The sequence below is a fragment of the Dipodomys merriami genome, unplaced genomic scaffold (assembly GCF_024711535.1).
Source record: "Dipodomys merriami isolate MVZ:Mamm:240054 unplaced genomic scaffold, mDipMer1.0.p SCAF_143, whole genome shotgun sequence".
Classification (NCBI taxonomy): Eukaryota; Metazoa; Chordata; class Mammalia; order Rodentia; family Heteromyidae; genus Dipodomys; species Dipodomys merriami.
In genome coordinates, this window is record NW_027202749.1 from 1,294,015 (window position 1) to 1,318,659 (window position 24,645).

General features: G+C 64.5%; 2 protein-coding genes across 5 annotated transcripts in view; both read right to left on the reverse strand.

The window, feature by feature from the left end:
* Nucleotides 1-2,918: 2,918 nt before the first annotated feature.
* On the reverse strand, nucleotides 2,919-17,119 carry Mxd4 (MAX dimerization protein 4). Its single transcript, XM_070021697.1, has 6 exons — nucleotides 16,925-17,119; nucleotides 16,745-16,844; nucleotides 14,162-14,191; nucleotides 9,607-9,721; nucleotides 6,438-6,600; nucleotides 2,919-5,883 (listed from the first exon to the last, which is right to left on the reverse strand). Exons 1-6 carry the CDS (start codon nucleotides 16,986-16,988, stop codon nucleotides 5,726-5,728), a joined length of 630 nt encoding a protein of 209 aa, XP_069877798.1. The 5' UTR covers nucleotides 16,989-17,119; the 3' UTR covers nucleotides 2,919-5,725.
* Nucleotides 17,120-21,318: 4,199 nt separating this feature from the next.
* Nucleotides 21,319-24,645, reverse strand: part of Zfyve28 (zinc finger FYVE-type containing 28) — a 90,255-nt gene continuing 86,928 nt past the window's right edge. For all 4 annotated transcript variants that reach the window (XM_070021700.1, XM_070021699.1, XM_070021698.1 and 1 more), the window contains exons 11-13: nucleotides 24,033-24,137; nucleotides 23,007-23,110; nucleotides 21,319-22,455 (exon numbers count right to left, since the gene is read on the reverse strand). In XM_070021700.1, coding sequence (XP_069877801.1) covers nucleotides 22,324-22,455; nucleotides 23,007-23,110; nucleotides 24,033-24,137 — 341 coding nt within the window. In that variant the 3' untranslated portion in view covers nucleotides 21,319-22,323. The remainder of the gene's footprint in view (nucleotides 22,456-23,006; nucleotides 23,111-24,032; nucleotides 24,138-24,645) is intronic.

The window sequence follows — 24,645 nt, forward strand, 5'->3', positions numbered from 1 at the left end:
ATCTTGTTTGAAGCCAGCCCAAGCAGGATAATCCATGAGACTCTTACCTCTAATTAAACGCATGCACCGTGTGCACGCGCGCACACCGAAAAAGACTAGAAGTGGAGCTGTGGCTCAAGTAGTAGAGCTATGCTAGCCTTGAGCACAAAAGCTCAGGGACAGCGCTGAGCTCAAGCCCCAGAACTACACACACACACAGATAAAGGGGACACAGGAACGAATGCACACAGAGCAAAAATATATAAAAAATATATAAAAATATAATGAACCAACTAGCCTTCAACATAGGTTTGTGGGAATGAGTGCTATTACTATTTGCTTTTTTTTCCTTCCTAGATGTTTTCCTCCCACTAATATTAAAAAGTATCTTAGGTTTTGGATGATGACTTTTCAGACTATTTTTATACTCTTTGCATCAGTTTGTGATGCTGAAGATTGTTTTTAGATACCATTTGAAATTTCATTATTATTATTATTGTGAGGTAGAGAGGTTAGATGACATTTTAATAGAGGTGCTGGGAGCATTCTCCAAGCAGTAGGGAATAGAGTGTTTTTAAGCGGAGTATGACACACTCAGATGTGTGTTAAGAGACTTGACTCTGCAGCTACAAAAGCAACAAAGGTGGAGGAGTAAGCCGGAACAAAGCAACCCAGGAGTTCGATAGGGCAGAAGGAGCTGCAGGAGCTGGCAGGACCAGGGTGTGACCAGCCAGAGAGATGTGACCTGGGAGGCTACCAGCTCCTGATCAGATCGGGGTTCAGTGCCCCAGTGACACAGTGCTCTTAACCTGTGTCCTCCCGGCACTGGACGCCCTCAGGTTCATGCCGATGTCAGTCTGGTGCTGAGCTGAACCGAAACCTTCACCAGCATTGGCTCTGGTGGCAGCTGCTCCTCCTCCACCTGAACTGGGATGAGGGGGAAAGGGAGGGCCAGCTCCTGGGATGCCTTTCATTGCTCTGTCCGTTGTGAGGCCTGCCTGGGCAGAGTCCACCCCTCCCATCCCTCCTGCCCTGGCCTAGGAGCCTACACTACTCCACTTGGAGTCTGCATGGACGCCAGACTGTGAAGCAGCCTTGTCCATGCTCCATGGACATCCCAGGTGGACAGGGGAAGCCTGGGGAGCTGAGGCAGGGTCTGCTGGAGCTCTTCTTTTTCTTTGAGACAGGAGAAGAAATCAGACTTTCTTGAGACCTCAGGGTTGGAGGAGGGAGGAGAAAGACTGTTTATCATCATATTGGCAAGTGATGTCATGTGACAAAGTTAACTGTCCTCAAACTCAGAAGAGCGAGCTTGGGGGTGTGGTGTGTGTGTGTTGGGGGGTGGGGAGGGTCCTTGGAGTTGGAAGGAGCAGGCCCAGAGGACTGGCAGAGCTCGGCAGCCAAAGGAGAGAAGTGTCTGATACTTGGCCTCAGACAAACTGAGGGGGTGAGGCAGCGCGGAAGTGAGGTGCTGCTGAGAGCCACTGCAGCCCCACCCTGAGGAACGGCATAGCCCACTTCCATGCTGGTAACCTGGGGTTGGTGTGCAGCTCCTCTGGCTAGAGATCGGGTTAGGAAGCAGGAGCCATGTGGAATGGCCTGCCAGCAATTAGCTCAGATTAGCCTAGCCCCAATATTGTGGCTGTAATCTCAGCAAAAATGTGAGGGGAAGGGACATGGGGAGGCCGGGCCTCCGGGCGGGCTGGGCCTGAGCCTGGTCAGACAGCTTACAGGAGGTGCGCTGAGGGCAGGGTTGGGGTGAAGGACATGATAAGGCCGATGTTGTGGCTCAATGCCAAGGTCACGGGACTCAGAGGAGGATAGCAGGGAGAGCAGCAGGGCCAGCGCCGGGCGCCCCAGCTGCCCAGAGTGGGTGAGGGCTGGCCGTGGGCGGTACCACTCGAGGGTGCTGGCTGTGGCTTAGCAAACAGGAACATGACAGACCTGCCCAGGGGGGATGCGGGAATCCCGAGGGTTGGGAGGGGCAGGTCTCCATCCATCCCCCTCTGGCCAGGTGGTGGGGGAGGAGTACCTTCTGTGAGCCTTAGTTTCTCAAACTGTAGAGGACGCCCGCACAACGACTCGGGTGTTGCTTGTGGCTCGCATGGACTTGTGCCCACCACTTCCAGCTGTGAGCGGTAGTGACAGATTGTGAAGCATTATGTTTGGAACTTAAATGTCTGACATTTACAGCAACACCAACTCAGGCCTCAATTGTGTTCCCAGCAGAATTCCCTCCCTTTGAGAGTGCCCCCCTCAACAGCCCTAGGGCCCCCCAGGTGGAATCATCCTGGCCCAGAATGACACCACCTGTTGGAAATGGGGAGCACCCCCTCTCACAGTCCCCCCAAAACCTGCCAGCAGGTCCCATCTCTAGCAGCTCTGTCATGGGCCCAGCCTGGGGCTTCTTCCCCCACCCCCCACCCCCTCTGTAGTGCTCAAGGTGGCGCATCCCCACAGGGCAGGCTCAGACAGCAAGCCCTCCCCACCCCACGCACTCTCAAAACCTCACAGCTGCTCCCCCAAGACAGCCGGACGGAGGCAGGCTCTGCTGGCAGGTCCTGAGGTGGGCAGCAGACAATGCCCAGCTTATTCTAGGGATGCTGGGGAATGGAGAGCCACAGCATAGAACCCTGGAAGGGGCAAGCCAGCCAAGCCCAGGGCTAGGCAGCACCCAAACCAGTAATAGCAACACCTGTGGGCACAGAGGCATGGAGAGGAGTCTGCCTCAACTCCCTCCTGCGCTCAACCCCAGGGGTGACAGTGGGCTCCACGACTGGTTGGGACACAGGGCTTCCTGACCCATCAGAAGCAGAGCCCGGACAGGGTGGCGTGGGTCAGTTACATGGGCTGGGATGACGGGATGCGCTCAGGTCCTCTAGCCGAGGCTGAGGGGAAGGGTGCAAAGCAGGATGATGGAAAGAACTGGAAGCCAGAGGCCGAGGTATAAAAATCTGTATTTATATTACAATGACAGATTGACACAGCACAACCCTGCCCAGGGGTGGGAGGGGCTGCTCGGCAGCTCAGGGCCCAGACTCTGCTCGGGACCTGCCCCAGTGCCCCCACAAAGGGTCTGGAGTAGGGATGGAACCGGGGTGGGTGAGGGAGTGGCAGGCCAGCTGACCCCAAGAGAGCTTGGTGATAGCTGGGAACAGGAGAGGGGCTAGAGGTTGGTTCCAGGTTCCATCCACCCAGGGGCATAAGCTCAAGAACCCTGCCGTGCCACTGGGAGGGGACCACAGGCCCCAGGACGAGCCACCTGCAGCACCTCCAGGGGACCTGTAGCAGAATGGGAGCCCTGGGTGGGGCTGCCTCTCCCATGCCCCGGCCCAGCCCGGGCCTCAACCAGTCAGCACCACGGGGCCTATATGGGCAGGGAGGGTACAGAGAAAGGACGCAGACTGGCTGTTCTGGCCATGACTCCTTTCTAGAGACCATATCTGCCCTGCTCTGACCCCGTGGCCACCAGTAATGACCAGCTTGTGCAAATGGAAGGGAGTGGGAGAGGAATGGATAGGGACCTCTTAGCACCAGTCCCCCTCCACCCCCCAGACCGTCTGCCACACCTCTGCAGGCAGCAGCAGGGGGAAGCAGGGTAGAGCCTGGGCGGCTTCTGAGACCAACCCTGCAGTATTGGTGGGACAACTGCTGAGCTGCTGGGCAGGTTGGCCCGGGAGCTGCTCTGCTCACCTGGGTTAGATTCTGCCAGGCAGAGTGAGGAAACTGATGGCTTCAGAATTCTGACTTGGGAGCAAGCCCTAAAGACAGACTGGGCACTGGGAATGAATGCTAGGTGGGCTGGCTCCCACAGAGAGAAGCCCCCTTTCTAGACCCTGCAGACCCCCAGAGGCAGGGGAGATGCAGACAGAACCACTCAGCATCCTCTTAGGCATCCTCTCCTATTCCACAGAACCCACCCGCAGGCCTCCTCTCCACCCGCTCTCCAACAGCCCCTACAGGGCCAGTTCTGTGGCAGAGCTGTTTCCAGGGAACCCTTGCCTAGTGGGGCCCCCACCACAGGGTGTCCATCGACATGGTGAAGAAAAACAGCTTGGAACTTTATCACAGATGCCCTGGGGACGGGTGAGGTGCTGCTGCCCTGCCCCCCTGCTGCCACCACCTAAGTATTGCTGTGTGCTGCCCACAGGGAAAAGTCTTCAGGAATGACAGACCAGCAGCAGCAGCCTCCTACCCTAGCCAGAGACAGCTGTGTCCACCCGCTGCCATCAGTGGATTCCTAGATCCACCTCAAGCCGAGAACAGGGGCTCCGGCAGAGTTGCGGGTTCATAAGGAAGCCCCGGCCAGGCAGACCTGCTGTCCCCAGGCTGCAGTCAGCCACCAGGGAGGCACCACTGAGCCCGGGGCCACGGGCCCTGCCTAGAAAGCAGCTACGCCGCTCACACGGGCCCGGACATGTCACTGGAGGCGGCCTCAGCTGTGGGAAGGGCTGGAAAGCTGCCGGGCAGGCCGGGGCATCCCGTGAGCCACAGGGACATGCTGGTGGTGGCGGCAGGGCAACACAGGGACACAAGGCACACTCTGACGGTGTGCGGGGGACAGGTCCCTGAGACGCTGGGTCACTCCCACCCCTCGGCACACAAGGACACAACGGCTAGGAAAATAGAGTACAAAAATCTTATACAGGAAATAAAGGCGACACACACTCACGTCCTCGGTGAGAGAGTCTTCAGAGTTTTCTCTTTTTAAAAATGTTTCTATTTTTTTGGGAACCCTCTGCCGGCTGAGGCCGTGGGCAGAGCGCTGTGAGGGGCTCCCTGGAGGGAGCTCCTGGGTGCGCTTAGCCTGCCTGCCTTTCTCTCTCTCTCTTTCTTCCTTTATTTTATTTTTTTGCTTAAGAAAGGGAGATGAGCGTCCAGGGGCAGTGTACCCAGCTCACCCCAGTCTCTGTCAGGAAGAGAAACCATATTCCTGCACAGACCAGGCAAAGCCACCTGGGCCAGGGAAAGGCGAGTGGGAGAGGGGGAAGGGGGAGGCAGCAGGAAAGCCAGGCATAGGCCAGGGGCCAGCACTTACAGGCTGCCCTTGAAGGCCCAACCTCACAGGATGTGTGTCGGCTGGTGCCTGCATGTTTGTGTGAGTGTGCGCGTGTGGGAGTGAGCCCAGGGGGTGCATGTGTGTGTCTCATGGTCCTAAACAGAGCGGAAGCTGCCTAGCATGGCACGGAGTGGCCTGACTAGCCCCCAGGAACGCGGCCCTGGCTCCTGACACCCGCAGGAAGAAAGCCTCTCTCCACCCGCCTGCCCCAGGTGCTCACCCAAATCCCGCCCTTCACGGGTCCCTCGGTCCACGCCTCAGGAGCCTGTGTGGACCAAAAGATGGACGTACAGACAGACAGACAGTGGCGCCTTCCTTCCTTCCTCAGTCCACGCCTCTCTCCCAGGATCTGGCGTCGGCTCCAAGCTCCCGCGGTGGTCATTAAGCCCCTGACATGGAGCCCACCGAAGTTTGCAGCAATGACATTTAATACTTCTGGAATGATTGGGAATCTGAGAACAGACTGTGTGCAGCTACGCTGGGCTCCAGGGCGCGGGAGCTGGGCTCTGCCTCCCTGCAGGAGGACCCTGCTCTGCAGGAAGAGGCTGGCAGTCCAGGCAGCGGTGGAGCTTCCAGAATGGCACAGCAGTGGGCCCACGGAGAGGCTGGCATGGGTCAAGGGAGGACTGGAGGGCTGACACGCTCGGCCAGGCAGGGCGGCGGGCCGAGGAGCACAGGACATGGGACCTACAAGAGGCCAGGGTGGCCGGGCCGCTGGCAGGGGCGCCCGTAGCTGCCGTCGCTGCAGCCGCCGCTCCGCAGGCTGTAGTGGTCATCGGTGTCACTGCTGCTCCCAACACTGTCCAGTTCCCCGGGGCCCAACTCCATGCCCTCTATGTCCACCTCTGGGGAAACAGCGGGGAACAGGTCAGGCAGGCGCTCTGAGGCTAGCTGGGAGCTCCCTTCCAAGGCAGGGCTCCTCTCCCACAGCAGCAGAGGCTCTGGGGTGGGGTGGGGGTGGGGAGGAAGGCAGACCTGCCTGGCCCAGAGGAAGCAGGTACAAGACTGCTCCAGAGTGCAGCCTGAGATAAGAACTCAGCCTGGGACTCAGCATGGTGGTCAATGCCTGCAATCCCAGCTACTTAGGAAGGAGGAGTAGCTAGGTAAAGTTAAGAGGGAGAGTCTCTGAAAAACAAGCTAAGGACCTGAGGGACCCAAGCGGTGGGGTGCTCCCTTGCCTATAGTAATCACAAATTCCCGCATCTAAACCCAGTCCTTGGGGGAGGGGGAGGTGCACTGGGGGGGCGAGGGGGACAGTCACCATCAGCAATGAACATGCCTCGTTGGTGGGGCGGGGACCTCCTTGTCCCGGGAACACCCCCACCCAGCCCCCGGCATCCTCTCTGCCACGGGGAGGTTCAAGGTGCCTGAAGCCCGCGCAGGCTGCCCGGGCCCCCACCTTGCTCCGAGTCGTCTGTGGAGACAGCCGAGCCGGTGCTGTCTGTGCGCACGCGCTCCACGCTCTGCACCGACAACTGCTCCAGGCGCCGCTTCAGGAAGCGGTGCTCCCGCTGCAGCTGCTCCTTGATGCTCAGGGCGCGTCGGTCCTGCTCCTCCAATTTCTGGGGGGCCATACAGGGTGATCTGTGGGGCTGGGGCTGGGAGGGCCGCAGAAGCCTGCACAGAGCAGGATCCTCACCCCTCCTGGGGTGACCCCACACGGTCCCCAGCTCCACTGGCTCCCAAGACGGCCTGGCCCTGTGCTCTCAACATGCTGCCCAGCTCTAGAATGCCCATAGCTGCCGGCCAGCCCAGCCCAGCCCAGTCACATGCGGGCCTGAAGCTGCGGGCCTGAAGCTGCCGGCCAGCACCATCTCCGGAGCCTGCCCCGCCCGGCCCTCACTGAGCTTGTGCCCACATTGTCTGTGCCACGCCCTCACCTTCAACCCCCTCCTGGCCCCGTCAGTCACTGCTCTGCGAGGACCCCCAGCCCCACACCGGGCCTCCCTCGAAGCTCCCACCATGTAGTCCCTGAGGGGCAGAGGAGGCCCTTCAAGGGGACAGAGACCCACCTTCGAGCGTTTCCAAATCCCCAAACCTGCATGTGTGTTTGAGGGCCTCCCTCATCCCATGCCAGCTGCCAGCAGCCTCCACGGCCCCACACCCTCCAAGATGGCTGCCTCCTTCCAGAGGGCCTGCTTAGGAGAGCATGGAAAGACCCCTGGCCCCACCGGTCCTTCCAGTGGCTACCCCTGCACAGCCCAGGGACACACAGGCACCATCCTCCCCTCCCCCCAGCCTGGCCTGCCCACACCACTGCCTCACCCCCCCCCAGCCTGGCCTGTGCACCCCACTGCCCCCCCCCTCCCCCCCCCAGCCTGGCCTGCGCACCCCACTGCCCCCTCCCCCCCCAGCCTGGCCTGCGCACACCACTGCCCCCCCCTCCCCCCCAGCCTGGCCTGTGCACTATGCTGCCCCCCCAGCCTGGCCTGCCCACACCACTGCCCCCTCCCCCCCCAGCCTGGCCTGCGCACACCACTGCCCCCTCCCCCCCCAGCCTGGCCTGCGCACACCACTGCCCCCTCCCCCCCCAGCCTGGCCTGCGCACACCACTGCCCCCTCCCCCAGCCTGGCCTGCGCACACCACTGCCCCCTCCCCCCCCCAGCCTGGCCTGCGCACACCACTGCCCCCTCCCCCCCCAGCCTGGCCTGCGCACACCACTGCCCCCTCCCCCCCCAGCCTGGCCTGCGCACACCACTGCCCCCTCCCCCCCCAGCCTGGCCTGTGCACACCACTGCCCCCTCCCCCCTCAGCCTGGCCTGTGCACACCACTGCCCCCTCCCCCCCCAGCCTGGCCTGCCCACACCACTGCCCCCTCCCCCCCCCAGCCTGGCCTGCCCACACCACTGCCCCCTCCCCCCCCAGCCTGGCCTGCGCACACCACTGCCCCCTCCCCCCCCAGCCTGGCCTGCGCACACCACTGCCCCCTCCCCCCCCCAGCCTGGCCTGCGCACACCACTGCCCCCTCCCCCCCCAGCCTGGCCTGCCCACACCACTGCCCCCTCCCCCCCCAGCCTGGCCTGTGCACACCACTGCCCCCTCCCCCCCAGCCTGGCCTGCCCACACCACTGCCCCCTCCCCCCCCCAGCCTGGCCTGCGCACACCACTGCCCCCTCCCCCCCCCAGCCTGGCCTGTGCACACCACTGCCCCCTCCCCCCCCCAGCCTGGCCTGTGCACACCACTGCCCCCTCCCCCCCCAGCCTGGCCTGCGCACACCACTGCCCCCTCCCCCCCCAGCCTGGCCTGCCCACACCACTGCCCCCTCCCCCCCCCAGCCTGGCCTGCCCACACCACTGCCCCCCCCTCCCCCCCAGCCTGGCCTGTGCACACCACTGCCCCCTCCCCCCCCAGCCTGGCCTGTGCACACCACTGCCCCCCCCTCCCCCCCCCAGCCTGGCCTGCGCACACCACTGCCCCCTCCCCCCCCAGCCTGGCCTGCGCACACCACTGCCCCCTCCCCCCCCAGCCTGGCCTGCGCACCCCACTGCCCCCCCCCCCAGCCTGGCCTGCACACCACTGCCCCCTCCCCCCCCAGCCTGGCCTGCCCACACCACTGCCCCCTCCCCCCCCAGCCTGGCCTGCGCACACCACTGCCCCCCCCTCCCCCCCAGCCTGGCCTGCCCACACCACTGCCCCCTCCCCCCCAGCCTGGCCTGCGCACCCCACTGCCCCCCCCCTCCCCCCCCCCAGCCTGGCCTGCCCACACCACTGCCCCCCTCCCCCCCCAGCCTGGCCTGCGCACACCACTGCCCCCCTCCCCCCCCAGCCTGGCCTGCACACACCACTGCCCCCCCCTCCCCCCCCCAGCCTGGCCTGCCCACACCACTGCCCCCCCCTCCCCCCCCCAGCCTGGCCTGTGCACACCACTGCCCCCTCCCCCCCCAGCCTGGCCTGCCCACACCACTGCCCCCTCCCCCCCAGCCTGGCCTGCCCACACCACTGCCCCCCCCTCCCCCCCAGCCTGGCCTGCGCACCCCACTGCCCCCCCCCCAGCCTGGCCTGCACACCACTGCCCCCTCCCCCCCCAGCCTGGCCTGCACACCACTGCCCCCTCCCCCCCCAGCCTGGCCTGCGCACACCACTGCCCCCCCCTCCCCCCCAGCCTGGCCTGCCCACACCACTGCCCCCTCCCCCCCAGCCTGGCCTGTGCACACCACTGCCCCCTCCCCCCCCAGCCTGGCCTGCCCACACCACTGCCCCCTCCCCCCCAGCCTGGCCTGCGCACCCCACTGCCCCCCCCCTCCCCCCCCCCAGCCTGGCCTGCCCACACCACTGCCCCCCTCCCCCCCCAGCCTGGCCTGCGCACACCACTGCCCCCCTCCCCCCCCAGCCTGGCCTGCGCACCCCACTGCCCCCCCCTCCCCCCCAGCCTGGCCTGCGCACCCCACTGCCCCCCCCAGCACTGCTAGTAAAACCCAGCCAAGCCATGGCATCTCCTTGACTCCCATCCATTCTACGGTCCCCCAGAAAACATCCTTTCCCAACACATGCCTCTAGGCGCCCCCACGGCCCTCTGGGCCTGTGGCAGAGCCAGGGCTGCCGGAGCGGGCAGGCCACACTGCTCACCTTGATGTGCATCTTGGCCCGCTTCAGGAGGCTCAGCGTGGTGTGGCGCGTGCTGTCAGGGCCCAGGGGTACCAGTTGCTTCAGCTGCTCCAGGTAGAGCCTGAGTTTGGCTCGTCTGAAAGAGCCAGAGACAGTCCGTGAGGCCAGGCGGGAAGGCCCATGAGGCGCCAGCAGGAGGGGCCCGGGCCTGAGGGAGGGCCGGGTGGCTCCCGCCCGGACCGCCGCCCCACCGCTGGGGTCCCTCCCCGGGGATCTCCTGGCCTGGCACGTGGGGCACACTGGATGTGGGCGCTCGAGGGACCCTGCAAAGCCTGACTAAGCACAAGCTGGGCTCAGATGCCCAGGACTCAGACAATGCCAGCATGCCGCACGCGCCCTGGTCCCTCTTGTCGCGCTGACCAGGGTGCGTGAGGGCTGAGGGCCAGCTCCCTGACCCCGGGTTTGCTAGGCCTTCATGACACATTTTGTTCCTGAATCCATCTCCTCAGGGGGCTTAGTCTCACGACCCTCCCTCCCCGACCAAGTGCTGCCGCTCCGGACAGGCCCACTGGGCTGGAAGGGGCAGCTACGTCCGGGCCACGGCCCTCTGTGGCCTCGGTGACAGCCGGACCCGTGCCGTGGCCGCACGCATCCACAGGCTGGCACACGGCCCTTGCCTGGCCCTGCCAGTTGGATCTGAGCGGCTCAGGGGTGCGCGGCTCAGCACCGCCCCCAGGCCCTGCCGGCCCCACCTCGCTCCCACGTCCACTATACTCTGCTAAGTATGGATTCTCAGGCGCACAGCTGCCAGGTCAAGGCGGGGAATATTCTGGGGACTTTGGAAAGCCTGCAGCCCATCAGGGCCAGCATCTTCTCCCTAGCCATGGAGCAGCACATTCACGGTCTTCTTCAGTCCTGAAGAGACCCTGCAGGGCCGAAGGCAGGCACTACCACCTCCTCCTTGGACAGAGGAGGCGTCACTGGGTGCAGGGAGAGGCTGCGGGGAGACACTGGCAGCCCAGCTCAGAGGTGGGGAGGGAGGGAAGGAAGGAGAGAGGCTACAGCCTGCGCCCACACCTGTTAACAGCACCGTCTCACTGGAGCCCTGGCCCAAGCACCTGGAGGCCCAGAGGTTCTCCTGGATGAGGAACAGTTAGACTTTAGGAAGAACTTCTAGAATACAGACTGAGGCAGGGGCTGGTCAGTAGATGGGGGAGAGAAGTCACACTGCCGGAGCCGGGCTTAGGCAGTGTGTTGGAGCTGAGGCCTTGTGGGTTTCCCTCTGCCTTCATTCACGTCCAAGCGCCCAGAACCCCAGCCTCCTCTCCTCCAGGGGGTGAACCTGAAGTCCCGGGCTGGAGGCATGTAGCTGAGCAAGCTAACGGAAGAAAGGCCCTGCCAAGACCAGTCACCTGTCCTGCGGCCACCACCGAGGCTAGGGTGCCAGGTGCTGTCAGGCCTCCTCCAGTGCCCACCTGTTGCCACCCCCACTTAATAGCATCTGTCACACATGACCTTAGCAAGTACCAACTGTCAAAAAGAAAGTTCCCCGCCCACAGAGAACCACATGATCACTGTGCTGCATCTCCATTTCCCTGTCATGAGTGTTCAACAAAAAGTTTGGAAACAGAACCACGTGTGTGACAAGTGACCCGGTTTTGTTTGAGCAAATGGAACAGCAGACGCACATGAGAGACTCCACGGAACACAACAAAGCGCAGGAAGCGCGCGTCGCCAGCACAGGCGGCCACAACGTTTATTTCTTTAGCTTGGTGCTCTTCTGTATTTCCAGGTATTTGCTATGCTAGTCCCTCCCCCGCGTTACTAATACAGAGAAAGACACATTTGTACAAGAAAGAGGGGGAAAAAACACAGCTAAAAGACAAGTAACAGTAGAAAGATATTTGCAATACATATAAAAGACACACGGTTAGTATTCGTGATATTTTGAGCTCATACACATCCAAAACAAAGAGCAGTACCTCAATGTAACAATGAGCAAAGAGCACAAACAGGTGAGTTGCAGAACACAAAGGGCAAATCTAACATGAAGTTCACTCCATCTCATGAGTAATCAAGGAAACAGGCACTCCAACAAGCAGATACACATTTTCTCCTTCACGCCAGCAAGAGGGCAGAAGGCGCTTGCTTAGCCGGCGCCGATGACCTGTCGTTTGCCGTGGGCTTGGCTCGTAACTGTGGCTAGCGCTTCCACTGGTCTTAGGACTTGGGTCTTATAACGTCCTCCCAGGCATGCAAAGATGCGGGGTCAGCACTGCCCGCCACACAGGCACCATTAAGACCCTGGGAGCAAACTGTGGGTCCTACGCAGGCTTCAGGCCAGGGAGGTCTGGGAGGGAGAGGCCGGAGGGCAGCGCTCACGGGGTGCTGAGTGGAGGACCGCAGCAGGGACAGAGGAGCGTTAGGGGCCCTTCTTACCCCAGGGACCAAGTGATTGAGACGCTCTTTGGGGTGCAGTACAGGAAGCACATGAACAACACTTTAGAAAAACACATTTCTCCGGAGACAAAGCCAGGCACTAGACCATACACATGTGCTGTTTAAAATTCAGCGTGTCCACCCAGTCCTGGGCGGGTGCGTGCCCGCGGCTGCAGGCTGCCGGGTCGCCCTGGCTCCTCGCCCGGGGCAGCAGCTGTGACGGCAGGCTGCCTGAGGCCCTCAGCTCTGCCAGCGTGGGGTGGGGGCGCCGGGGCAGTCCTCACCCTTGGAGCCCCACAGCCCCAGAACCCGGCCACGCTGAGCCTCCGGCGGAGCCCCTCCCCGCAGCCCTCCGTCCCGGCCCCAGGCATTCCGTGGAGTCGCTGGAACTTTGCCTTTTGGAAAGGACCCGGAGCGGACACAGCCCCTGCGAATCCTGCGTGAACCACCCCCGGTGCCAAGCCCTTGGCACCGCCCTCCTGCCTTGCTGCCACCGGCTCCCACTCCTCAGACAACACCCTGAGCTCCATGCCACGGTGCCCCTCCGCCGCGGGGCTGAGCTCCAGGCGGCTGGCAGAGCCACATTCTGGCCAGGCCGCTGGAGAAAGGGCACTGGGGAAGTCACCTGCCGGCCAGTGCGAAGGGGCAAAAGAGCTCCTGCGGGCCCTTCAGCTTACTAGAACCTTCTATGCGCCCTGTGTGGTTCCATGGGGCTGCACTGGGCCTCTGCCCCTGGAAGGGACCTGGCGCCATCTCCCTTTAGGGTGCAACCCGCCACTCTAGGGCAAAGAGAACCCGGAGCTCCCTCTGTATACTAGCTCTGGCCAAAGCCTAGGGCTGAGCCCACAAGGGCCACCAGGCCCTGGGTTGGCTGCAGTCACTGGCTGGCAGACTGCTTGTCCACTGGAGGGCTTAGAAGACGAGGATCAGGGCCAGAGCAAGGCTGAGAACCTGTCCAAGGAGGCCCCACAGGCTCAAGCCAGGCCCCAGCAGGAGGGCCATGTGAGCCTGGCTGTGCGTGCAAGGGTACCCAGAGTGACCCTCCCTCCTCCCTGGCCATGACGGAGACCCCTACCCGGGCCCCAAGCTCAGGCCCCTGGGCTGTTCAGGGCCCACCAAACCTAAGGCTTGGCCAGGACTCCTGGCTGGGCTGGGGGCACCCAGGCTGCCAGCCATGCCTGAGGCCCAGTGTGAGCACAGGCTGGGGGCAGAGATGGCAGAGATGAAGGCCAGGCCTGGTCCTCTGCCCTTGCCACCTGCCCTCCCTCTGCGCCCAGGCTGCTCCCCCGACACGCTCTCCAGGAAGTGTCCCCCAGAATGCCCCCGCGCCGGGCCTGGTCAGGGCTGACTGGGCTCCTCTGGCCTGGGAGCCCAGCAGCAGCCCCCAACCCTATGGCCCTCTGGGAACACCCTGCCCCCCGACACACGTGACCAGTGCAGGAAGTGCATCTCCTCAGGGAACACGGTGTTCCGTCCCGCCCAGCCAGAGCCCCGATCCCGCGGGAGCGGAAGCTGGCGCTGCCAAGGGTTCAGACATGGGGGAGGGGAGGGGAGAACTGGCCAGACTCCAATCTTCCCAGCACACCCATGAGGCTCTGGTCTGGGATCAGCCCCGCCCCACCAGGAAATGGAGCTGGCCCATTTCACAGATGTGGGCAGCCTCCACCTAGCAGTCCTCAGGGATCTCCGTGGTCCACGGGGCTGCTCCGGTGCCTGAGCTCCCACTGACCACCAAGAGGGTGCTCGCCTAGCCACACCTCCCACACACAGGCCGAGTCTCAGGGGACGCAGCCGCAGCACACCCCTGCGCTGGGCTCTGCTGGCTGACTCCGGCCTCAGTCCTGCACGGGACGTGGCCATCTAGCTGTCTGTGGGAGGCCTGGGGGCAGGAACCCACGCTCTGGTCAGGGGCCTGGCTCCAACGGGGCCTCGGGCAGGAGGAGCGGGCCTCCTCCAAGCTGAGCGCAGGAGCCACACAGGGCCACAGTCCCCTCCTCCCGGGAGCACGGCCGACTGCCAGCAACAAGTCCCTGGCCTCCATCGAACTCTGGCCCCAGTCTGCCGCCCCTCAGCAGAAGGTGGGCCATGCCTGCCAGGCAGCTCGTAAGGAAACACAGGGGGCGGGAGAGCCACTTACCTGTGCTTTTCTAGTTCGTTGTGCGAAGACCTGTTTAGAGAGACAGAAAGACAGGGCTCACTCTGAGGCCCCACATCACAGCACCAACTACCACAGTGCTTCTGAGGGCGCCCGCAGCCCCGGGCCCAGGGAGTCCCCAGGTGATGAGGGCAGGGGCGGCTGAGCAGCTGGCAACCCAGGGCTGAGGAGTCTCCCGCGAGCTGTGAGGACAGGGCAGGGCACACACAGCGAGTGCAGAGGGACAGGGGCCCGTGGCCACGCAGCCACCGAGCGTAGCCAACGGGAGGACACAGGGGAGGTAAGGAGCCCTGGAGAAGCCCCACTCAGTGCTTCACATCTGGCCAGGAACAAGCACCTGCCTTCTCTGCTTCGCTCTCCCCAGGCCGTCTGTATCCCTGCAACAATCCCACCGCACAGACGCAGCTGAGCAGGGCGCACTGTGTCCTAACAAGACGGACAACACTGTCCTCCTGCGGCCCTCCTCAGGCTCACACGCCTGGTGGCCACGGACGTGGTCCCCATGTGGATGGAGACGCCCAGGACAAAGCCATCCTAGCCAGGTCAGCTCATGGTGTGCATGTGTGAGCGTGCGTGCGCACGTGCGTGTGTGTCCTGGGCTGTAAATGCTTCCTGGAGCAGTAGGTCTGGGGGGACTGTGTCCCACATCCTGAGCCCCACCTGTCCTGCCCATCCAGCCAGGGCAGCCAGTCCTGAGCACCATTCGGAAGAGTCTGCCCTCCAGTTATGAGGTCACTTGCCGTCCCAGTCTGGGGAAGGCTGGGCACACAGGAGCAGGGCTTAGGTACGCGCCCTGACCCTGATCCACGTTCCCCTGCTTCCTGGGCCTCTGTGGCCACTGCCTCTTTCCAGTGGCATCTCCCATCTCCACTCAGGCCACAGCGCCCGCCCACCCTGTCTGCTTCCACCACCTGACAGCCGCTGGTGCAGCGGGCCTCTCCTCTTCCCGCCCCCCCCCCCCGGGCTCTGCCAGGTCCTCGGCTGCCTGTGCAGTTTCCAGGCCGCAGGACCTCCTGGTCACCTGGGCTGGGCAAGGAGTCCCAGCACGGAAGCCACAAGGGGCACCGCGGAGGCTCCTCACTGGCCATCAGGGGGACAATCTCTCAGCCTGGCCGTGTGGTCAGGTCTGCTGGCTTACAGGGGAGGCTGAGGTCAGCAGGTGTCCTTCAGTGTAGACAAACCCACCCATCCGCCCCGGTGAGGACGGCACTGGGCTCCTTACACCCTGGGGGGCGGACAGGCACTCTGCCGCAGCCTGGGGCAGCTTCTCCCCTGCTCCCTCTGCCTGCAGGTACCCGCAAGTCCCAGGAGCACCTATCCCTGGAGAAGTAGCACTAATGCTGCTCTGGGTGGTGCCAAGGGCTGTCCTGGCACCGCATCTGTCTGTGAGGTAGGCATTCTTTTGCTCGCTGTCTCAGAGAACCTGGTGCCAGCTCCTCCTTCCAAGCCTTCCCTTCACAGAACTTGGAACAACCACTGTACTGCTGACGTCCTACCCCAGGGATGTCTTCCTGCCTGCCACCCACCGCTCGCTCTAGTTTACCATGCCCAATCTTGTCCCTTGCCGAGGCAGACGGTAAAGAGCCGTCCAGGTAAGGGGCTGCCCCTGACACGTGGCCTAAGGCCGGCTGCAGATAAGCCTACTAACAAGGAAAGGACATCAGCCTAGACTGGGCTGAACAGGCCCAGGGAAGGTTGTAAATACCCAGAGGGGCTGCAGGAAAGCTACAGCCAGGCTGAGGCAGCCCCTCTGCACCCCCCCAGCTGCCGGGAGCTTGCCATCACAGCAGAAGGTGAAGAGCTCCCAGGAAGAGGGTGTGAGGGGTGAGTGGGCCCGAGCAAGTAACCGCATCTTTCTATGCTCTGGGCTCCCCAGGCTGCAAGATGGAGACAACCATGACACTGCCTTCCAGGGACCCACTGGGGCGAGGTGAACGCGGAGGAGGGGGAGGACGTGCTCAGGCGGGCTGGCGGCGCCAGAGGTCGTCCTGGCGGCCGGACGGGAGGCAGGGATGCCCGCACAGCCGGGTCTGTGCACAGACGTCCGCAGCAGGGGGCCGAGCTGGGCCTCAGGCGGCCAGGGCCTCAAGGAATTGTCTGCCTGGCCGGACCCGCAGCGGCGGGCGCCCGTGCGGGCCTCGCTTCCCAGAAGCACGCAGGCCGCAGGAAGGGGGCCGCGGGATGGGGGGCAGCGGAGGCTGCCCCGAGCCGGGGCGGGGCCCCGGGTCCGCCGGCAGCCCGGTCCCCTGCCGGCGACCCCCGCCCCGCGGCTGGGGTCTCCCGGGGAGCACCGGCGGGGGCCCTGACCCCCACCGTGGAGACGGGGGGGTGCGGGGCGGAGGCGCGGCCGCCCCCCGCCCCCCGGAGCAGTCCCCGGGCGCGCGGCGGGCGCGGGCCGGCGGTGGGCGCTGTACGCGTGGCACTGTTTACGGCGGCGGGAGGCGCGGCCGCGGGAAGATGGCGACGCGCGGGCGGGGCGGGCGGGGCCGGGCGGGAGGCCGGGGCGCGGGCGGGGCGCGCCTCCCGCGGGCCGGCGGCCGGGCGCGGGGCGGGGGGCGGCGGTACCTGCTGTTGGGGGCCTTGCGCACCAGGCCGGCTGCCTTTGTTTTCTTCCTGGAGAAGTCGCCGTCGAAGGGCAGCACCGAGGCGTAGCCGTGCTCGGCCTCTGCGGACAGACGGCGCGGTCAGCGGCCCCCCGCGCCCGCCCGCCGCCCGCCCACCCGGGCACAAAGGGGCGCGGGCTACCTCGGTCCCTGCGCTCCAGGTACTCGGCCGCCTCCAGCAGCAGCAGCAGGGAGTTCAGCTCCATCCTGCCGCCCGCGCCCGGGACGGCGGCGGCCGCTGCCCGGCGCGCTCCGGCCGGCTCCGCTCGCCGCCCGCCCCGCGCCCGGCGGCACACTCGCCAGACTCGCGGACTCCTGCGCTCGGCCGCCACCCTCCGCCTCGGGCCCTCAAATTGACACATAAGGGAGAGCGGCGGGTGGGGCGGCCAATAGGCGCGGGCGCTGCGGCCCCGGGGGCGGGCGCCGTGCCGGGCCCCGGCCAATGGAGACGGGCCGAGCGCCTCGGGCAGGGCCGAGAATGTTGACAGATGCAAGGCTAGGCCGGGATAGGCTGGCCGCGCTAGTAACAATTTAGAAGCCCAAGCTTAGCAACAGCACGTGGTGGCCCGGCCCCCGCGCGCGCTGACTGGCGGCCCCCGTGCATGTTAAGTAGTTGCCGCGCGCCGATTGGTCCAGAGCGGCCTATGTAAATTGAAACCGCGGGCCAATGGGCGCTGGCCGGGCGCGCGGCCAATGAGGGCCCTGGAGGCCGGACGGACGCGTTGCCGAGAGGAAGCGGCGCGCCGCGGGCCGGTCGCGGGCCGGGCCTGCGCGGGGGCCCCGGACCGCGAGCCCAGGGCCGGGGCGGCACGGGCTCCGCGGAGGACGGGGCCTGGCGTCCCGCGTCGGGGTCCCTTCGTCGCTGCGCGCCGCAGGTGGCTCCTGGAAGCCGGGACGCGGGAGCGGGGTGCGGACGGCCCGAGACTGGAGCCAGGCACCCCGGGGGCCAGCGGAGGAGCCGAGGCCCCGCCCGGCCGCCGGGGCCCCCGGAGCGGCCGCCTCGGGCTCCCTCGTGGCTCTCGTGCGGGGCCTGGCCGGGGTGGGAGGGAGCGGCCCACGGAGCGCGCTCCCGGTGAGCGTCCACCTGCCCCGCGGACGGCGGCCTCCACGCGCCCGGAGCCCCCCGCGGAGCGGGGCTGGAGCCGGCGCCGAAGCGCCCCGGTGCTCCCTCCCCCGGGAAGCTTCTAGACCTTCCACCCCACGGGGCGATCCGTGGCTTCCCCTCTCTGGCCCCGGGTCACCGCACCGCGCAGCTTGTCAGTTGTCTGCTGGCCTCGGCATCGCATCGAACCCCACCCCCCCACAGGGTCATTAGGTTGGTAGATACCCCCCCACACACAGGGTCATTAGGTTGGTAGACCCCCCCACACACACAGGGTCATTAGGTTGGTAGATACCCCCCCCCACACAGGGTCATTAGGTTGGTAGACCCCCCCACACACAGGGTCATTAGGTTGGTAGACCCCCACACACAGGGTCATTAGTTGGTAGATACCCCCCCACACACAGGGTCATTAGGTTGGTAGATACCCCCCCACACACAGGGTCATTAGTTGGTAGACCCCCCCACACACAGGGTCATTAGGTTGGTAGCCCCCCCCCCACACACAGGGTCATTAGTTGGTAGACCCCCCCCCACACACAGGGTCATTAGTTGGTAGACCCCCCACACACACAGGGTCATTAGTTGGTAGACCCCCCCCCCCACACAGGGTCATTGGGTTGGTAGACCCCCCCCCACACACAGGGTCATTAGGTTGGTGGACCCCCACACAGGGTCATTAGGTTGGTGGACCCCTCCCCCACAGGGTCATTAGGTTGGTGGACCCCACACACACACAGGGTCATTAGGTTGGTAGCCCCCCCCCCCACGCACAGGTCATTGGGTTGGTAGACGCTCCCTCCTCCCATCCCCCATGAACCAGCCCTACCCCCTCCCCTAGATGCCCAGCACGCGCTGGGCCGCAGGGCTGGAGGGCGGCCGGTCAGTCATCTCCCAGCCAGCCGTCTGCCTCACAGACCCGGGTCAGCTGGTTTGTACAACGCCCTGAGAGCCACCATGAGCCGGGCAAAGCCCCGGCTGCGCCCGAAGCTGGCTGGTGCTCCAGCAGGAGCCAGGAGTCCGTGAAGTTCCGGATTCTGGTTTGGCCAAGTCACCTGTTTCTGTAGTTATCAAATGGACATGGCCGTACTACCCCTTGGGGTGGCGTAGACTCGGTGAAACACTTCATGGACAGCCCTGGACTGGACAGCAGGCTGGGCACAAAGCGGCACCCAGAGGTAGCAGACCAGGGAACAGCGCCCAAGTCAGTACTTGCATGGCCAAACTCCTGGTCCCGCCCATGGAGGGGAGGGGAAGGAAGGGGAGGTGCCTGCCTGGTCACAACTGGCCAGAACCGGCTGCCAGGCTGGCCCACCACTAGCCCGGGTCAGGCCTTGAGAAAGTTTGACATGCAGGAAAACATTGTTTTCAGAATACAAAAGACAGGGAAATCAGGGTACTTAAAGGTGTGATCAAATGTCTATGGATCCTGATATAACGCCAACGTTGCTTTTAATTTTTAAATAAAACAACTCATCCTACTTGTGAACGATTGTCAGAGTGGATTTTTGTTCTCAACTTATAAAGGTTTCCCCACTTTGCTGATGAGCCCTGCACAGTTTAGCAATTATAGAGTTTCTTGTAGCCAAAAATATCCTCAAAAGCAAAAAAAGGTAAAATATCCTTTTAAAAGCTTTTTGAGAAGGAAAAGAAGCCCTAAGGAGGGATATGTGGGGGTGGATGAGTGTCCTCGGTGGTGAGCAGGTGGCCCTTAAAGTGGAGGTGCCCAGTCTCTGACCCCTCTGAGCACAGAGCATGCCCAGCCCAGCCCTGCTGCCCTACGGCCCCAAGGGGCTGTGGCGCATCCTTCCTGAAGAAGAGAGCCTGGGGTGGGGCAGGTCTTCCACGAGGGAAAGAGGTGTTGATGTGCGCCGGGTGTGTTTGGGGCTGTGTTGTGCTGTGTGCTGGGGTGGTGACAGCATTGCTAACAAGGAAGGCTGCCTGGAGGTGGCAGTCTCGGAAGGAAACAGGTCTCCTCAGCTCTCCCTGCACAGCCAGCGGGCCGGCCCACGGAGTCCCGGCTTCGGGGTGCCGGCAGCTTTCACCCAACCTGGCTGGCCAGGGCGTGCGACCCCACAGGTAGCCTCCTCGGAGTCTGCCCTGCCTCCGTCAGGCTGTGTCAGAGGCAGGCCTCTCTGGACCCTCCACCCATCTGTGGGGTTCTGAAAACCAGGACCTGGCCACTGGGAGATGGCGGTGGAGCGACCTCTATCAGAGCTGGCACCCTGGGAGCCCGCAGGCCTGAGGCAGTGTGTGGCGTGCCCCCTGGTGGCTGTTAGGTGCTGTGGTTGGAGTCTGGGCTGGACCAAAGGAGGAAGACATGGAGGCGGTGGGGTGTCCGTGACTCCAGCCCCCCAGTTTGGCTTTAGCACCCTCTTCACCAGCAAGGACACCAACGGTCCTGAGCCCCGTGCTGTGATGCGGCCCGTGTAACCGGCTGCCTATCCCCACTCCCTCCTCCCCAGTACAGGACTCTGCCTCCCAGCCAGGGTCCCGTGATCTGTGCGGACAGGCCAGAGGTCCAGTGCCACACACAAGGGGAAGGGCTGTGGGGCCAGCGGCAGAGGCCAAGTGTGTCCTGGCACTGATGGAGTGGGATCTCGGTGCTGAGCCTTTGGGGTCCCTCCCCTGCCCCTCCTGTGCTACCTCTGGTCACCTCCCAGGCTGCCATGTTCTGCTTGCTGGGCTGCCTTGTCGGGCGCTGCGTCTAAGTCTGGATCTGAGCACCCGTGGTCAGGCCCCCTTTGGCCTTGGGCCCCTGCTGTGATTGGAAGCTGGGGTGGGGCTGCCCAAGGGCCCAGTGTCAGCCTGTGTGCCGTCTCTGGCTGCCGGCCGGGTGATGGGACAGGACGGCCTGGGAGGTGCCTTCCCCGGCACCTATCTGTGCCCACTGCAGCTTCCGGCCCTGTGGTCCTTCCTCTAGCTCACAATCCAGCTCTGCCACTTACTGGCCTCCTCGAGCCTCAGTTTCCCCATCAAGATGGGACTCCTCCCCTAGGTGGACAGATGTGATGCCTTATGTCCAGTCTGGAAGATGACCACTGAGTGCAGGGCTGGGCTTCGGGGCTGGAGGCTGTGGGGCCTCCTTGAGGGTGCAGCTGTCTGCAGGGGAGGGCCATCTCTGCGCTCCGTCCACGACTCCCAAGGGACTGGGCCCCCAAGTCCTCACTGCCCCGGCCGTGTGAGCAGGGGCCGCCTCCTCCAACCACCCCACCCCCTGCTGGGCTAGGCCACAGCACAGGAACACAGGGACCAGCAGGACGGTGGCGGGAGGAGCGGCGGCCGCCCCCCCCCCCCCCAGGGCTGATGGAAAGCCATGTCTGCCTTCCAGCCGTTGTAAGAGTGGCGGCGGTCCATGTCAGCGCCCACACCTTCCTGTCTGGGGGTGGGGGGGGGAGAAAGTCGTCAGCGTCCACAGAAGACATGAGAACCTCTGCAATCCTTAAATAGATTTATGGAAATGGTCTCTAGTTACAGCATTTAGAAAATAAAAATCATCTCAATACATAAGACTCTCCCCCCCAGAAGCCATTTTTGTGCATGTGTATGCCACTGCTGAGCGACAGCGGGTTTTTGTCTATAAAAGAAGCAGTAGGTGTGTCATCTCTAAAAACAAAACTGCAATCGTCATTGCAATGTGAAGCCTGAGATTGAAGCCTGAGGAGACGGCGCGCAGGGGCCATTTGGCTGTCTCAGCCTGGGTCCCAGCGGCTCTGGGTCTGAGGGGCGGGCCCAGGGCCCAGGGCGCAGGGGGAGGAGGGTAGTGCTGGCCACGGGGCGGTCTCCGTGGCCCTGTGCCGCCCGGGGCCGCGGCCCAAGAACCTGAAAACCTTCTACCCACGGGGTCTGGGCCCAGCCAGTGCCTGCTGTCTGCCTGCACTGGGCTGTGTGTGTGTGCCTAGGCCGGGCATGTCTGTGTGCCTCAGGGCCACTGGGCTGGCATTCCACTGTTCCCTCGGGGAAGAGATGAGATATGTGTCCTGGAGCAGGGTCCTAAGGCGGGCAGCGGGGATGGGGAAGGAGGTGGGGAGCAAGCACAGGAGCCCCGGGCTCCTGCTTCCAATCGCCAGCCACAGAGAGCAGCCACGCCTGCGTCCCTGCGGCCGGAGCGGCCTCTGGGACGGGTGGAGGAGCCCCCCCTGCTCTACCAGGTGTCCTGCCCCAGAGGCAGCCCCCAGGCACCCCTGATCCTCCACGGGGAAAGAAGACCTGTCGGGCCCCTGCAGCAGACCTGGCCACCAGGCTGGGGACCAAGGCTGGGGACAGTGGCAACCTGAGCAGGGCTACAGCAACGGCAACAGCTTGCTGGGGCACGCGGACACCTCCGGGGCGGCCTGTGCGTGCGTACGTGCGTGCGTGCGTGCTCCGGCAGCAGGGCCGGGAGGAGCCCGGCCTTCCCGGAGTCCCCGGCCCCAGAGCGGCTGGGGTCCCATGTGGTGTCACATGCCCGCCTTGTCGCTGTAGAAGGGGGTGACGTGGAACACGTAGCAGTGTGTGCACACACGGACCGGCTTCACCTGCCCATAGCGTGGCAGCGGCGCTGAGTGCGGCGAGCAGCGGGAGCAGAAGATCTGGAAGGCAGAGGGACATTGTCGCCGAGCCGGGGGGGGGGGGGGGTCCCGCTCGCCCCTTGGGTCCTCCCTCCAGCCAGGCCGAGCTGTGGCAGAAGGGATCTGCCTGGCCCAGGTCCTGGGGGCTGTGGAGCTGGGACCTGCAGGCACCCCTGGGCAGGAGGCCAGGCTCCAGGGCCAGTGTCACCACTGCCGATGCTTCCCGCTCAGGCTCTGGCCCTGTCCCGTGTCTGGCTCTGAGGCACTGGACATGGCATCGTCCAGGTGTGGGCTGATTGCCTGGCCAGGACTGAGAGGGGGACATGTGCCTGAGGAGCCAGAGGCCCTGCTGGCCTCCCACAACCACAGTCCTGACTGCTGCCCAGAGCTTGGTCTGAGGGGGCGCGGGGCGAGCACACCACCCGAGCTTGGTCTGGGGGGTCGCCGGGCGAGCACACCACCGGAGCTTGGTCTAGGGGCGGGCGCGGGGCGAGCACACCACCCGAGCTTGGTCTGGGGGGTCGCCGGGCGAGCACACCACCGGAGCTTAGTCTGGGGGCGGGCACACCCACCTTCCCGCAGCTCCGGCAGTGGTGCTTCCTGCGGATGACTGTGAAGGGCGCTTTGCAAGCTGTGCAGAAGCCACAGGCCTCGTCTGGCACCCACTCAGGGGGATCTGTCACAAGAGCCAGGAGCCCATGAACCGGGTGGGGCGGGTGGGCAGGCATCCTGACACCCCCCCCGACGTCTTCCCCTCCCCCCCACCCCCCACCCCCGTCCCGTCCCGTCCTGGACTTCAGGGCCGGCTGTGATTGCAGAGTCTGGCTGTGATTTGGGGAACAGACTGCAGCCCAGGGGTTCTTCTTAGCCATCACCTAGGCAACCACGCCCCAGCTGCAGGCCAGGCCTGGCCACCTGGACTTGGGGTGTGCAGCAGGGCCCTCTGTCCGCCTGGATGACTGAGGCCTTCACCCCCAGGTTTCCTCTGCTGACTCTGGTCACCTGGTGCAGCCAGTCTTCTGTCATCCATCTTGGAAGGAACGCGGACCTCAGGACCAAGAGGCCCCTTTACCAGACTGGTGGTGCCATGTGGGAGTCTCTCCCACAAAGGTACCGGGGCGCCCCCAAACAGACCCTGACTTCCTGCCAGCTCAGCCGTCTGGTCTCCAGCCAACTCCAGGCTGATAACGGAGAGGGTCCCCCCGATCTCACAACATTAAACTGGGCAGTCTGCAGCCCCGTTGGCCACAAGAAAGGCTCTGGGACTCCGGAGTTCCCAGGGGAAAGGCTCTGGGGCCCCCAGAGCCCCCTGTGAGGAAAGTGTCCTCCACCGGCCGCGCAGGGCCGCTCTGTGGTGCCCGTGAGCTGAGCGTCGGGGCAGCCAGCCCCTCACCCGACACCGCCTCGACTCCCCGCATCATCGGGTTTGTGCCCGTTGGGATGACAGATCTGTGCTCACATGGCAACAAGGGGCTGCGCGCGGAGCCGAGGCGGGGTGGGGGGGCGGAGGCGGCCTCCCCTGGAAGCTGCACCCCACGTGGCGGGAGCCGAAAGCGTCCACAGCAGCTGGGCCGGCCCGGCCCACGCTCCCCACTCACCTTCCAAGTCCCCGGCCCGGGTCTTGGCGGCGAGCTCAGAGGAGGAGAGGGGCTCCTGGCACAGTGCGCAGTCCTCCAGGGCTGCCCTCCGCAGGCTCTGGGACACTGAAGGAGAGGGGCCGCTGGAGCCGGGTGCCCTCGGCGGCCCCTGGCGGCCACCGTGGTGCTCCCAGAAGGCCACGGGCCCCTCAGCACACGGAGCGTGAGGGATGACCCAAAGGGCTCCTTCTGGTGACCTTCATGCTGGGGGAGGAGGCTGAGGTGCATGGTGCATGCATAAATTCTCCCCCACGCATGGTTTGTGTGCCCCCCCTGTGATGCATGCAGCTCCCCCCATGAGCACATCCTGCCTGGGAGCACTCCTCCCCTGACAGCGTCCTGCCTGGAGCACTCCTCCCCTGACAGCGTCCTGCCTGGGAGCACTCCTCCCCCGGGAGCGTCCTCCCTGGGAGCACTCCTCCCCTGACAGCGTCCTGCCTGGGAGCACTCCTCCCCTGACAGCGTCCTGCCTGGAGCACTCCTCCCCTGACAGCGTCCTGCCTGGAGCACTCCTCCCCTGACAGCGTCCTGCCTGGGAGCACTCCTCCCCTGACAGCGTCCTCCCTGGGAGCAC

Excerpts from the sequence above, each read along its gene's own strand:
- Mxd4 (XM_070021697.1), bottom strand. The coding sequence starts at position 16,988 with ATGGAGCTGAACTCCCTGCTGCTGCTGCTGGAGGCGGCCGAGTACCTG. Across the intron at positions 6,601-9,606 it reads GGGCCAAGATGCACATCAAG|AAATTGGAGGAGCAGGACCG; the intron begins GTGAGCAGTGTG and ends ATGGCCCCCCAG. Across the intron at positions 5,884-6,437 it reads CACAGACGACTCGGAGCAAG|AGGTGGACATAGAGGGCATG; the intron begins GTGGGGGCCCGG and ends CTGTTTCCCCAG.